We start from the raw sequence: 15,114 nt of genomic DNA on the forward strand, positions 1-15,114 counted from the left end.
CAGCCTGGTCTACATAGCAAGTTGTCTCAAAGAGAAAAAAAAATTTTTTAGTATATTATTATATATATTTATGGGGGGGTAGCTTTGGTACTTGCAGCCAAAATTTTGATTTGCTGACCTTTCTTTTTCTCTTCAAATACTCAGAAAGAAGCTGCACTAACAGACATGTTACTACAGAAGCTCTCAAGTTTGTTAGCGATCCGCCAGCACAACCCTTCAGCCGAGAAGCAGAACAACAGGTACTGTTGATGTCTTAGATAAGCTATCTTAATCTTGTTAGTTTACTACATTTGAGCATATGATTGCTAATTTGTATGGCATGATAGAAATACAACAGCACTTTTTGCAGGCAGGTCTCTGGTAGACAGAAACCAGCCTGGTTTGTATAGCAAGTTTCAGGACAGCTGGGGCTACAGGGAGACCCTGTCTCAAAAAAACAACAAAAAAGAATAGAGCATAAATCAACCAGCTCTGCTGCCAACCAGCAAGAGACAGAATGCACACCACCCAGGTCCCAGGAGGGTGGTGGAAAATGAGTTTACAAGTGAGCTCACCTGCAACTTACTAAAAAAGACTCATATGGGTGCTGTGCCACAAAGGAGCAGCGTTTGAGCTCAAGACAGGAGTGGAAATGAGTCCCTGGCCACTCCTACACATCTCCAATACTGAGGGAGGAAGTGAAGACTCGATCTGGTCTGTGCACCACTATGGGTCACTTGGGTAATATTCTGCCCTAAAATTCAAATTCATCATGTTACAATACTAGAGAAAGCAGGACACAGGATCTTTATTAACAGCTATTGAGCTATAAGATAAAACCAATCAAAACCATTAAAGAAAAGTTGCTTCAAACAGGTATACAGAGATATTACATATAATCAAAAATCTTATCTTCCAGTCCCAAAGCCAACATCTTGAGGAAGGATGGCCTTGGAAAGGAGCAACGAAGCACGTAAGTTACAATATGAGAGTCTCATCCACCCAGGAAAGCATTAACTACAGCCACATGGGCACTAAACTTTGATAACCGTTTTCAAAGAAATCATAAAAGTTTTCAAATGAACACGTGCCCCTCTTCTGTAGGCTTTCCAGCTCATTACCCAAGACACTTGAGTACTTCTATTAAGGCAGCTGGAAGCCCACCCTGGGCTTGAATGGTGACTTTTGTCCAGTATGTGACCTGTGCTTGCTTTGTGAGTTAACATGCTATGGAGAAAAATTTCTACAGTGCTGCTTGCTCCTAAAAGGGAAATACAGCAATCAAAGCAAAAAGCCACAGAGGGCTCCCTGAGAATCCAGTAGAACTAAGAGGAGGACTTTTCCAAGTGAACTTTGCAACTGGATCCAGGTGGAACAGTGCCCTGCAGCGAGTAGTGTATAAGCCAATGAGAACCAGCCTCCAGGAACCATTACAGTGGCTTCCTGAGCCATCTTCAAACATGGTCTTGATTCTCTCTACAATCCCCCTGTACAGAGGGATGGGTTTCCAAGTCTCAGACACTCCATGGGGGTGCTCTCCTCCACGGTCCAGCCATCTCTGGTGACTACACCCATAATACTTCATCTTCTCACTCCCTTGGAGAGGAAATGGCTAGGAGAGAATCAAGGGTCTGACAGGAAGACAAGCAGGAAGACAGCTGCTCGGAGCCAACTGCTCTAGCCTCAGTCTCCAGCTGTTAGTATCTTAGTATCACTAGAAAACTGGAAAGCAACACAACTGGTAGAGCAGGAAGAGAGCCCCAAGAAAAGAGTGTGCTCAGTGATGGTTGACAGATGAACAGAATTTCATGGAGATTCACTGTTACAAGGAGAAACTGCTCACTCTCAGGTTCCAGAACATGGAGATTGCCTGGTTTAAAATCTATGTTTTCTTTTTCAGTTCCTCAAATCTCCGGGAAAGATCATCAAAGTCTATGTCTTCAGATGCTGAGGTACTGGCTCCAGCAGATGCAGTTGGTAGTGTGTCTGGTACAGACGGCAACTCTGGCAATACAAAGTTATCCACGGGTCTGGAAGGGGGCTTTGCAGGGGCTTCCAGCTTGGGTCCAGGACCTAATTAAAACAGGACAAGGAGCACAATGTTATAACACCACAGAAATGACTCAGATTCCTTTGACAAAACAACCCCCCACCCCGAATCTCTTTTGGCAGAGGACCAAAAAAAATAGATCTAAATGCAGAAGAGGCTGGGGATGTAGCTTAGTAGTGTTTGCTTAGTGCACACACAAAACCCAGAATTTGGTCCTTGCCCTGCATACAACTGGGAATGGTGGTGCACACCTGTAAGCCCCAGCCCTAGGGCAGTAGAAGGGACAGAAAGTTCAAGGCCATGCTAATACTGGTGTTATTCGATGTAATAATCTATTATCCATTTTGCTTCCCCCGCCCTTCCTTTCAGTGCTAGGGTTCAAACCCAGGGCTTTGCACATGCTAGGATTGTGCTCAGTTCACCATTGAGCTTCCACACCCAGCCTCCCTGGTGCTGTGATTACAGAGATGTGCCAGCACACCCAGTTTCTCCAATTTTAAAAGTATGTTTTCTGGGTGCTTATTAGTATTTCATTTTTAACTTATTCAATAATTACATGAACATGCTGGCTGGTGAAAATTCACCCAAATGATGTGCCTATTTTGTCCTCTTTTATACTCCACTTGAAAAAGACACCTTTGTATTTCTAGGCACAATAGAAATTGAAGCAGTAATGGCATAATAAAGAACTTAAGGGGGCTGGAGAGATTGCTCAGCGGTTAGAGCACTGGCTGCTCTTGCAGAGGACCCAGGGTTGGTTCCCAGCACCCACGTGGAGCTAACTAACTAGTTCCTGAGGATCAGATGCCTTCTTTGACTGGCCTTCCCACATACCAGGCATACAGCTGGTACATATACATGCAGACAAAATGCTCACAAGCAGCAAAACAAAAACGGTATTTTGGTCTGGGGAAAAGAATTTGGGCTTTTTTTGGTCTTTCTGAGACAGGGTCTCCTTGTAACCCCAGCTAGCCTGGAACTCACAGAGATCCACCAGCCTCTGCTGGGATTAAAGGCGTGCGCTACCTTGCCCAGCCAAGATTTTATGTTTCAAAGCAGGAAGTCTTGAGTTCTGTGTTAAACACAGCATTTAGTTTAAGAGGACAAGGCCCACGGGTAGAACACCATGGAGACAGTCTGAGAAATGAGAGTGTTCCGTGATGCTTTCCAAAACACACTCACCAACAATCTGTGCAGAAGAAACATTTTTATCAGCATTAATGTCATCTACCTGCAAAACAAAGATTATAACCAGAAGAAAAAGCAATGAAGGGCATCTCTAGACAAACTACTAATTCTGGTGCCACCTCCTATGTTTTCCAAGAGCCAAGCTGCTCACCAAAAGCAACGGAATTTCCCTCAAAGACAGTGTCTCTTACTCCCTACACACTTTGTGAACTATGCAGATACCAAGCCCAACTCTAAACTGCCAAGCAGAGAAAAATTCTTACAACACCATGACGCTTTTTTTTCAGCTTCCAAGCAAAGTACACTAGCGTCTACAAGAACCAAGTCCTCAAGTACTGACGAAGATCCACCTCCTTCCAGAAACCATATGGACCATGTTTTAACACATGCAAGATTAAAGCATGAGAAAGACTCAGTCCCAAGAGAAATGCATCAACTAGAGATGAAAACCAACAGAACAATAAACTCCAGGATCAGGGAGAGTTTCCTAGATGAATACTTCACAAGGTAAATGCCATGGCACCTTGTTTTCTCAGTAAAGCATTAAGACAGAAACTGCTCTCAAAGGCATATTTATAGAAAAACTGATGAAGCAAGGCTGGCAGAAGACAATTCTGAAGCAAAGCAGTTCTTCAACCACCTACAGTTCAAGGTCTTTACCACATGAGTCATTTAAGCAAGTTCCCCACAACCCCCAGGTATTAGGGATTGAACCCAGGGCTTCCTGCATGCTAGGCAAGCCTCTTCCACTCAACTACTTTCCTAGCTTTTGTTAAACTTTTTGAGACAGGGTCTTGGATTTATGTTCCGCCTCCCAAATTGCTGGGATTACTGGCCTGTCCCACAGGCTTGGCTCTATGTTAGGTTTTAGTCTACAAGACTAAAATGTGAAAGGAATACTACAGGCTAAAACTGGATTTTTCTGATTAAGACAAATCTCATCACTATTCCTTCCCATGAATGTAGAGAACTTAGAAAACTGATACACTTTATAATTATATTCTAATATCAAACTATAGCAGCTCAATGTGATTATTAGATTAGCTAGTAAAACAAATACATCCAGGTAAAGTGCCTAGTAGAGCACTAACTTTTTTTGCTTTTTGAGACAAGGTTTCATATGGTCCAGGCTGGCCTTGAACTCCTGATCCTCCAAAGTGCTGGACAATAGGCATGCGTCTGTGCCCATATATGCACTTTAACTTTTGAAGCAAGCGTCAGCTCATTCCCACTGCCACCACTAGCGCTCATTCCCCTTCTCCAGGGCAGTATTAAAGCAACACAAGAATCCCAAAGCAAGAGCAATGCCCATACTAAGAGATGATCAAAGTTTTGCCTTCCCTGTTATTATTTTGCTCTCTCTTCACGGGATTCACTCTCCTGTCCTTTATAAAAGAGGCTCAAGCACTTACAGATTCATACGATGGGGGGGTTGCTGGTATCTGAGGTGGGTGAATATTAGGAAAGGCCTGGTAAGTCCCCACTGGCAATCCATTGAAATCCGACTACAAGAGAAAAAGCATTATCAGAAGCAGACTCCCAATTTGTACCTTCTGAAGTTTGTGTACAGGAAGAGCAGGAATGTGTGCAGAACAAAAAAATTCTGTGTGTGTTGTATCTGTGTCACACATATTATGTCTATATTCAAGATTCTCAAAAGAAAGGCTCAAAAGGACCACATGAGCACAAAAGGATTCCTGTAATAGTTATTCCTCAAATTCTGTTATCAAGTGCTTCAATGTCTGTCTGCAAGACAAAACTCTAATCAGATTCTGCCAGCAACCCTGTATGTTGTCAACAAAGGTTTTTCTGCCTGGTAATAAATGGTTCTTCATTTTCAAGAGTCCTAACATTACTGCAACAGGTCTACAGACACCTCCTAAAGGGGGCATTCCTTGCAGCTGAAACTAAGAACCTCCCTGAAACTGGGATATTTTTGTACGCTACAACTGATCACTAAGCTAATACAAATCATTTTACTGCTCTATACATCCTATATACCTGCAATTCCTCAGTGTATTGATAGTCAATTTTTCATCTTCTGTAACATGTTCTAGCTTGTGTCCATACTTGATACACACATACTTACTGGTCCCTTTGGCAGTGGATATGAGAAAGGAGCATTTGGAGGTGGCATGGGCATGGGCATGGGCACTGTTCCATCAGGTCCACCAATAGGCGCTGTGAACCCACCCCCTCCTCCTCTTCCAGGGCCACCTTTTTTCACATCATCTGTGAATCCAACGTCAATAAGATCTGTCTCTACCCCAACAGGAGCTTCTGCCTGAGAAAGAGACACAAGCCATCATCATTAAGCTGTGTCCAAGGCCAGGTTCCCTAGGATATATAAGCAAGCACAAAGGATGTTTACTGTGGAATGCTCATGACAACACCTGTAGGGAAAGTGAAGGAGTCTGGGAAGAAGGAGCTAAGCTGCAATGCTGCACCAAGGCCTCGGCCAACTTCCCAGGAAGCAAAAGGACCTACAAAGGAGTTTGAGAACAGAGGAAAGGGGCAGAGCCTAAAGAGTTTTAAAACCCCTGCACTGGCCAGATTTGGAACAGAATATTCCAGGAAAGAACGCTCCCCAGCAGAAGGCCATCTCTGAAAAGACTCAGCTGTGTGGGAGCAACCAGTCATTCATACTCCTGAGTCAGTGGAATAACGCTTCTGTCCTTAACTTGCTGAAGTTTTTCATCAGCATACTAAAGTTTCTACCACATCTTTTACTGTAGAGTGATTATTATGTTTTCACATGTATCTCTCTGCTCTCAGCTTTTTTGCCCACAGCCTAGCACTAATAAATGATCTATTTAGATCTGGGGGTATTGCTATGCACAAGGAAATTTTCAATTCAAGTTCACTGAAAGGCAGAGGTAATGTCATTTTACATTTCTGTCGAGGTTTGTGCCTTCTCAAAGTGCTTTCATTCACTTAATCTGTTGCTTAAGTTCCTAGGGAGATTTGCAGGCACATTTATTGTTACACAAAAAGGTACTAGTTGAACAAAGGCTAAAACTCACCATCTAAAGTTTGTACAAAGAACATACTTTTTTTTCAGTGTGTATGAGTGTATTGCCTGCATGTGTCTAAGTGCACCTGTGTCATGCTATGCCTGAGGAGGTCAAAAGAAGGTGTCGCATCCCCTGGAACTGGAGTTACAGATGGTTGTTAGCCACCATATGGGTGTACTGGGAATTGAACCCGGGTCCTCTGCAAGAGCAGTCAGTGCTCTTAACTGCTGAGCCATCTCTCCAGTCCCAGAATATACTTATTTTTTGCAAAGAAGTCCTACATAGAGACTTGTTTTTCTTTGTGCCCTGGCATAAACTTACCATGACGACAGAGTCAGGTTCATAGGGCACGTTGTAATTCTTGGCAATTTCAATCAGGTATCTTTCCACCAGGATTTTGGGTGGGGCTTCTACACTCAATTTGTGCATTAGCTGTAATAAAAGACCCAAGTTAAGAAGAATCTGTGAAATCTACCTGACGACTTTATATGCATGCTCAGACGCCAAGGAGCTCAGAAAGTAACTGACTGTGACTAGTAATAATCAGATATATAGAGATTAGAAACACATGTGCAAACATCTTAATGTCAATTGCATTAAAAATGAATTTTCTGTATGAAACTGTATTTTAATAATAAAATGGAGATCTTTAAAGGTTAAAACCTCATTTAATTTTATGTCTTATAGGGTTTATATTGAGTTCAATATTGTATAACTATTAATTCAACTGTGAACCTAAAAATTTACAGCCACTTTTGAAAGAGGTGCAGCCTAGCGCTCTGGAAATTGTTATTAAATATGTCAATGCTGTTGTAATGAAATGCTTCTTCTAAGTATGTGGTTATTAAATAATTAATTCAAATTAAAAAAAAAAGAATCTGTACAACCAGCCTAATTCTGCCTCACTTAAAAATTTTGTTCCTCAGCTGGTCATGGTGGCCCACGCCTTTAGTCCCAGCACTCTGGAGGCAAAGACAGGAGGATCTCTGTTCAAGGCCAGCAGGGTCTACAGAACAGCTGGGGCTACAGGGAGACCCTGTCTCAAAAAAGACCCCAAAAAAGAAATTTTTTTTTGTTGTTCCTCTTATTTTACCAGTCAAATGGAAGGAAATGGAAATAAAGAGCAGCTAATTTTTTCCCCCAGAGTCAGAAGGTGCAATACAGGACCCATGCTTTTCACTCACATTCTCCGGTTATGTACGACTTAACACATAACCTTATGTAATGCCTTCCCACTTCATCCATCCAACCCTTCTCTCTACTTCCTACCTTTGTAATGAGAGGCAGAGAATGGAAAAAGGAAGACCAGAAAGCACCACAATTGGGTGTTGGGCAGGGGGAAGGACCAGACTGCACTGCCACCCACACAGGCTTCCTGCAACTCTCAACTAACTCACCCATGCGCCTGCACCACTCAGACCCCAACAAAACCACCACTGGGTCACATCCACCAAGAAGATTCGTTACCCTGTCATTCACAGTTCCAATCTGGTTGGTCCTGCACAGCTTGCCATATTCCTTGCTATATTTGGCACAGAGCTGATCAGCAACCTTCAGAGGAAAAGAAAAAATCATTTCCATGAACAGCTTCAAGCTCCCTATCAACATTAAACATGCTTTTATTACGGATTTAAAAAATGTCTATACAACCTTAAGTATACCTTATTGTTTATCCATCTACCCAGTAAGCAGCAGCCAAATACCAAAAAATACCCTGAATACTGTAAATAGAACAGTGAGCTGAGCACAGTGGCATACACTTATAATACCACCACTAGAGAAGTGGAAGCAAGAGGATCAGGAATTTAAGGCTAGCCTAGGCTATATGAGTCCATGTTTCAACTCCACCCTGACCCCAAAATAAATATAACCACGGAACAAAAAGACACTGCTCCTGCTTTTATGGATTCTTACAGTCTCTAGGCAAATAAATCACTAATTAGATAAAGGTACAACTGCAGCTATAATAAATGCTACTACCAAAGTCAGGTAAGGTTGCCCTGAAGAAAGCAATGATTTGACAATACATAAAAGATTATAATTAAACAAATAGCTGGGTGTAGTACTGCATGTTTGTAATCCCTACTTGGGAGGCAGAGGCAAGGGATCTGCCACAGGTGTGAGGCTAGCCAGGACTACAAAGTGAGAAACAAAACAAGTTAAAGGAGAAAAGAAGGAAAAGCATTCTAGGAAAATGTGTAAAGGCTTCCTGTGGATAAAATATGGCCAACACGTAAGCCATTAGGGCAGAGCCCAAGGAATATGGAAAGAATAGGCAGGTGAGGGCCAGGAGTGGTGGTACATGCCTTTAATCCCAGCACTCAGGAGGCAGAAGTAGATGGGTCTCTATGAGATTGAGGCCAGCTGGAGCTATAGGGAGACCCTGTCTCAAAACCAACACCACCAAGAAACCCCACAAACGAATAGACAGGTGGGAGCCAGACAGAGCAGGGTGATACAGGTCATCATGGAGTTTTGTTTCTAAAGAACAAAAGAAAGCTAGTACAGGGTTTAAAAGCAAGGGTTACCTTAGGATTCGTACCTTAGATGTTTTAACTTTTCTGGTTTCCAGTTGTATAAAAACTGTCTGACTGTGTGTGTAGCACAGGCCTATAATCTCAGTGTTTGGGAGGGTAAAGGCAGGATAATTAAGAGTTCAAGATCATCAACTACATAGCAAATTCAAGACCAGCCTGTGTTTCATGAGCATGAGATCCTGTCTCAAAAAAACCAAAAACACTTCTGGAGGCAGGGACAGAGCTCAATAATAGAAAACAAAATTTTCTACTTATATCAATAAGGTTAATGACACAGCAAATAAATACATGTTTGTATAGTAGTACATTTTCTCACTTTTTGGGGGGTTGGCTTTTTATTTTTTATTTTTTTGAGACGGGGTCTTGCTATATAGCCCAGATTGGCCTTCAATTCATGATCCTCTTGCATCAGCCTCCAAAGTACTGGGATTATATGTATAGACCAGCATACCCAGCTCCAAAGTAATTCAAGACAAAACTACTGGTACATAAAATTTAGCCCTTTAAAAAGTTGTTCAAATTTGCCAAACAATGTTCTACTCTATGAAAAAAGGTCTGAAAAGGAGTAACAGACCTATAAAGCCTGTTTCAACACCAGAAGGGGATAAGCTAGCTAGTCAAAGAAGCAAAAATGACTTAAATTTACCAAAGTTTTCTAGTAACATGAAAAACTACAGAAACAACAGAAACTGTTATACTCACTATTTTCAACTCAGCCACTTCTGACTGGAGTCGAGGGGCAGCCCAAATCAGTGTAGACACAGATTCAGCTAGTCCAGAATCTAGCTCCCTAATTAAGGGGGAAAAAGTGCAATTTAACATTCTTTTCAACAAACCAACAAAATCATAGCTTTTAGGTCACACACCTGCTAACCTCTACAGTTATCTCACACACTGCACTGGCTTCTGGTATTAACTGTAGACTTGTAGCTGTGTCATTTCTCTGCTTTCCTTTTGAAGAAACTAAAACTAAGTAATGTGCCCACATCCACAAAAATCAAGGACTAGATGTACCAAGGACCTAAGACTTCAATAGTTGGCAAAGGATTCTACATATGTGAATAGTCCGAATAGTCTATTAGTGCTAACCTCCTAGAGATATGTATAGAATGAGACAATGTGACTCATTCTCAAATTCCAGGTGGGATCTAGGACTGTATCAAGGTGTCTTACTTCATAGACTGGATGAGGCCGAAGCGAGCCAACAGCAGGTCACAGTACAGCTCTAGGATCTCCATGGCCTCCACAAGGTAGTCTTCCCGGATAATGTGCTCCACTCGGATACGCGCTCGCTCATCTTTCCCCGCAGCCAGATAGTCAGCAATCTCCTTCCTTGCCTTCTGAGCAAGTTCCGCTAAGGCACAAACCCATTCCAGTCACACAGCAGCAGTGCACTGGGACTGGGCCCATGGGCACATTTCTAGCCCAACAGAGACAACTGGGTGCTATACAATACCTAGTGCTTACTCCCTGAGGAAATCGACTCTCAGGTTCTGGCATTTGCTACCCAGTACAGGTGCGAATACAGTATATATGGCCTGACATTTCCAACTCAGGAGCCATCTTAACTATTCCATAGCAGTACAATAATCACTATGTATCCAAAAGGATCAATACTGGAACACCTTACGGATACCAAAATCAGAGTTTCCAATATAAAATGGCACAGAATTTGCAGATAACCTATGCATATTCTCCTGTATATGTTAAACCTCCAGATTACTTGTAAATGTTATGTAAACAGTTATCATAATGTATTACTTTGGAATGATAAGAAAGTATATATTCAATACAGATCCAACTTTTTTCTCTGAATATTTCTGATCAGCATTTGACTGAATCCATGAATATGGAACCCATGGATACAGAACCTACAAATTGGGAAGGTCAACATTGTATCTCTTTTCTTGAAGCAATGATTCAGTATAAACAGTCAGAAAATGCAAAACTACATCCTTAACTTCACAAGAGAGCCTCAAACTTTGTAGCACGGACTCAAAGATCCAGCACTGGGTACAGGCACCTGAGGAAGAGCTTGAGTTTAAAAAAAAAAAAAAAAGATGGTAAACTACTCACTTTTCTTTTTCTCCAACAATTTCAGACGATTTATGACTAATCTCAAATTGACTCGTAAGCGCTCAGCTTTGAAGCCCGAGCCCAGCATGCTGCACTGTTCCTCCTGGAAAAAGAAGCAGCACCATGATCACTAGGCAAACCTAGCTCAGGAAGCTTAGAGTAGATTATCTGGCATAAACCACAGCAGTCTCTCTTATTCTTTTTCATGTTGCAGATTAAACCCAGGGCCTTGCACATGCTAAGCACATATCTACTTCTGAGCTACATCCTCAACCCCCACACTGGTTTTCTAGTATAATGATATGATCTAACATCTTTTTCACACATCATTTTTGCTACTGTTCAGAGGATTGGAGAATAATGAGAGCAGGGGGACCAATGAGATGACTCATCGTCCTGACAAGAGATGGGCAAAGTTTGCACCAAGGCAACAGTGGTAGTGATAGAAACAACTGGATTTGAAAGCAGAAAGACTTGATGATGGATACGATTAGTATGTAGGTACTGGCCAGAGTGGAATGATAAAAACACAGGAGGCAGGAAACCCTCCTGTTTCACCCCCAAAATCTGTCAAAAAATAGTAATCTAGAAAGATTACCAGGGCAGGCAGAAGCAGATGAATCTCTGTAAGACTGAGGCCAGTCTGGTCTACATAGTGAGTTCCAGGTCAGCTGGAACTACAGAAAGACCCTGTCTCAAAAATAAAAAATAAAACCGCATCTTCTATCTGAAGATCGCACAGTACAATTTCTATTTCTCTTCATTTTAATTCTAGGTTCAAACATCAAAACATAATTTTCAAACAGAAACTAGGTTTAACAAAGTAACCAAAGAGGCAAATCTAGAGATCAAATATAAAAACAAACACTACAACTAGTATCTGTGTAAAAAATGCCTGCAGAAGACATGAGATGTTAGTTTCCTTTTGTGAAATTGCCTCCAGAAAGTTTTATACCACATTTAATAAAGTCCCAGTTTAACATGGGGCTTGTCACAGCGTTATCTCTGATCCATTATGCTACATTATGCTCAGTCCACTCAAGTATTTATTGATTATATGTCAGACTCTGGCTAGATGCTGGAAATAAAGAGTGTAAGATACAACCCCTGCACCCACAATGAAATGATATTCTACATGATTTATATTGACCATATAATATACTAAAGGAAAAAAACTTAAGAACTCCAGCAACTCTAACAGTGCTTGATAAGTACTATAGTTCTAGAGTCTCTCAATTGGGAGTGATTTATTTAGTAGTGACTGAAGGCATTCTCCATTGTTATAACTGGAGGGGATGCTACAGGCAACTGGCAGACAGGTCTAGGTTGTCACTAAACATCTGATAATGAACAGGACAGTGTCCCTATAACATCACGTCAACAAAATGTCAACAAAACCAAGACCAAGAAACCTACAGAAATGACCTAACATATATTCAAGGGAAGTTATGGAAGGTTTTCCAGGAAAGCAAAGCCCAAGCTGAGTCCTAAAGGACAAAGCAGGTATTTGGGGATGTGGAGGTGTCTGAAATGGAAGTGCAAGCTGAGGCCACATATCAAGACCCTGTCTCAAACAAAAGAAGTACCCTCACATAGAGGGTTATATGTGTAAAATCCCAGGTTCCAGAGAACAAGGAGCTGAGAATGACAGACTGTAGTCTAGCAGGTACAGGGCTGGCTAGATCCATACAGCATCCCCTTCTCAGGCAGTCTCAAGCAGAGACAGTAAGAAAAGGTAAGAAAGAACAGTGACAGCTGCTATCATTTATTCTACCATCCACACATCCCAATCAGCCAGCAACTGGTGGAACAGCCAAGTATCAAACCTAAATGCAACCAGGGGAAGGTACCTGTAGCCCTAAAACTCTATGGACAGACATGGGAGGATCCTTGAGTCTGAAGAGTACTAATTGAGCCTGGGAAATATGGTGAGACCCCATCTCAACATAACTAAAATTCTAAATGCACCTGAAATAAAAAACAAAGTTAAAAAATATCTAAATTATGTAGTACTATATCCTTTTGGCTCTATAAATTGTAACATAGTGAATGATGTACTTAAATCACATGTGAAGCCAAAACAAAATGGCAGGGGGAAGGGACTGCAGAGCGCTTAGCTGGTAAAGTACATGCTGTTCAAGCCTATGGACCTGAGTTCAATCCCCAGCACCTACATAAAAAGTGCATGGTGACACATATTTGTAATTCCAGAGCTGGGGAGAGAGAGAGACAGGCAGATCCTCTGGGATCACTAACAAAGCCAGCCTACCCTACTTGGTGAGCTCCAGGTTCCCAGTGAGACCTTGTCTCAATAAACAAGGTTGACAGCTCCTGAGAAACACCACTAGAGGCTGACCTCTAGCCTCCACAAGCATGCACACTCTCTTCAAGCATTTACTTAATGCTACTACAAGTCCTGCAGATATACTAGTTAGGAAAAATAAGCAGAGCTACTGCCCTCATAAATTATACTCAGGGAAATATATCTATCACATCACTAACTGAAATAAATGGAATCAGTAATTTAAAGAAATAAAGTGTTCTAAAGTTTATATTTGGAATCTGACCTTGTCAGTAACCTGTCTGCAAACTGTAAGGGCAAAAGACGTAAAAGGTTATGGCAGAAAAAGGTCACGATTTCTGTGGTTCTTAAGTCATCTATGTTATCATCTGTAAGCATCAATTCTGTGATGTGTCAAAATTTTAGTTGTGTTCGTATTTTAAAGGTTTAAGAACATATACATTCTGACAGTAATTCCAGTCCTTAAAAACCTAACCTAAAGAAATAATCAGAGCTCCCTGCACAGATTTTTACATAAAAACATTTGCTGCTGGGCACGGTGATGCACATCTTTAATTAATCCCAGTGCTTGGGAAGCAGAGGCAGGTGAATCTGTGAGTTCAAGTCCAGCCTAGTCTAAAAGCAAGTTCAAGGCCAGGTGTGGCTACAGGGAGACCCTATCTCAAAAAAACCAACCAAACAAAAAAATTGTAATAATAAAATACACAAAGAATACTGCTTATCAGTCAAATCAACTGTATGTTTATGGTACCTTAAATTAATATTCATTAAAATATTTATGTATTTAATTATATTTTTATTTTATATGTATGAATATTTTGCCTGCATGTACATAAGAGCATCACCTACATGCAATGTCCACAGAGGCCAGAAGAGGATGTCAGATCCCTAGAACTGGAGTTACAGACAGTTGTTAGCCACCATGTGGGTGCTGGGAACTCAATCTGGGTCATCTGCAAGAACAGTCAGTGCTCTTAACCACTAAGCCATTCTGCAGCCCTAAAATATGTATGTTAAAGCATTCACTGTTGGGCATGATGGATGTGATGGTTGAGTAAGTGTTCCCCATAGGCTCCAAGCATTTGAACATTCTGTCCCCAGGTGGAGTCGCTGTTTTGGGAGGTCTTAGAAGGTGTAGGAAACATGTCACTGGGGGTAGGCTTTTAAAGAGTCTATAACCATGCACGCTTCCAGCCTGTCGCTCTCTGCTTCCTGTGCCTGCCTGAAGATGTGAGTGCTCAGCATTCTGCACCAGTCACCTTCTGCCACCACGCCTCTCTGCCATGACTGACTTTCATCCCCTATAAGCTGCCTTAATTGTGGGTGGTGTTTTATCATAGCAACAGAAAAGTAACTAATACAGAAGTTGGTCCAACTAATACAGAGGTACATGCCTATAATCTCAGCACTTGGGAAGCAGGACAGAAGACTCACATTTGAGGCTAGCAGCAAAACTCTGTCTCTAAAAACAAAATAAACAAAACAAAGGAAGAAAAAACTAAAGGGGCTGGAGAGATGGCTCAATGGTTAAGAGCACTTGCTGCTCTTGCAGAGGAACAGAGTTCAGTATCCAGCACCCACATCAGAGGCTCACAACTGACTTGAAACTCCAGCATCAGATGATCTAAATGCTCTTGTCTGGCTTCTGCAGGTACTGCACTCACATGCACATATACAAATACGCATAAAAATAAATCTTTTAAAAAAGAAGCTGGAGAGGTGGCTCAGCGGTTAAGAACACTGGTTGTTTTTGCAGAAGACCCAGGTTCAAATCCCAGCACCCACATGGCAGCTAACAACTGTATGTAACTTCAATCCCAGGGGATCTGACAGCCTCTTCTAACCTCTGCAGGTATTGCATGACACGGGTGCACTTACCTACATGTAGGCAATACACACATACACATAAAATAAAAATAATAAAAAATTTAAAATAAATAAAAATAGCCAGGCATGGTGGTGCACGCT

General features: G+C 41.6%; 2 protein-coding genes across 7 annotated transcripts in view; one reads left to right on the forward strand and one right to left on the reverse strand.

Annotated features, from left to right (window-relative positions):
• Pkd1l3 (polycystin 1 like 3, transient receptor potential channel interacting) overlaps positions 1–1,734 on the forward strand; it is an 80,818-nt gene extending 79,084 nt beyond the window's left edge. Inside the window, exon 30 of the mRNA XM_029564454.1 lies at positions 145–1,734. Within this exon, the coding sequence (XP_029420314.1) occupies positions 145–249 (105 nt within the window). The 3' untranslated portion in view covers positions 250–1,734. The remainder of the gene's footprint in view (positions 1–144) is intronic.
• The window catches only part of Ist1 (IST1 factor associated with ESCRT-III), a 25,304-nt gene continuing 10,958 nt past the window's right edge, over positions 769–15,114 (reverse strand). For 4 of the 6 annotated variants that reach the window (XM_029564426.1, XM_008834941.3, XM_008834942.3 and 1 more), the window contains exons 2-10: positions 10,845–10,947; positions 9,942–10,122; positions 9,471–9,558; positions 7,699–7,782; positions 6,553–6,663; positions 5,307–5,501; positions 4,630–4,722; positions 3,212–3,260; positions 769–2,052 (exon numbers count right to left, since the gene is read on the reverse strand). In XM_029564426.1, coding sequence (XP_029420286.1) covers positions 1,862–2,052; positions 3,212–3,260; positions 4,630–4,722; positions 5,307–5,501; positions 6,553–6,663; positions 7,699–7,782; positions 9,471–9,558; positions 9,942–10,122; positions 10,845–10,932 — 1,080 coding nt within the window. In that variant the 5' untranslated portion in view covers positions 10,933–10,947 and the 3' untranslated portion in view covers positions 769–1,861. The remainder of the gene's footprint in view (positions 2,053–3,211; positions 3,261–4,629; positions 4,723–5,306; positions 5,502–6,552; positions 6,664–7,698; positions 7,783–9,470; positions 9,559–9,941; positions 10,123–10,844; positions 10,948–15,114) is intronic. The other 2 variants (XM_029564427.1, XM_029564428.1) reach the window with 2 other exon arrangements.

The sequence above is a fragment of the Nannospalax galili genome, unplaced genomic scaffold (assembly GCF_000622305.1).
Source record: "Nannospalax galili isolate Female #2095 unplaced genomic scaffold, S.galili_v1.0 scaffold56, whole genome shotgun sequence".
In the NCBI taxonomy this organism is placed as follows: domain Eukaryota; kingdom Metazoa; phylum Chordata; class Mammalia; order Rodentia; family Spalacidae; genus Nannospalax; species Nannospalax galili.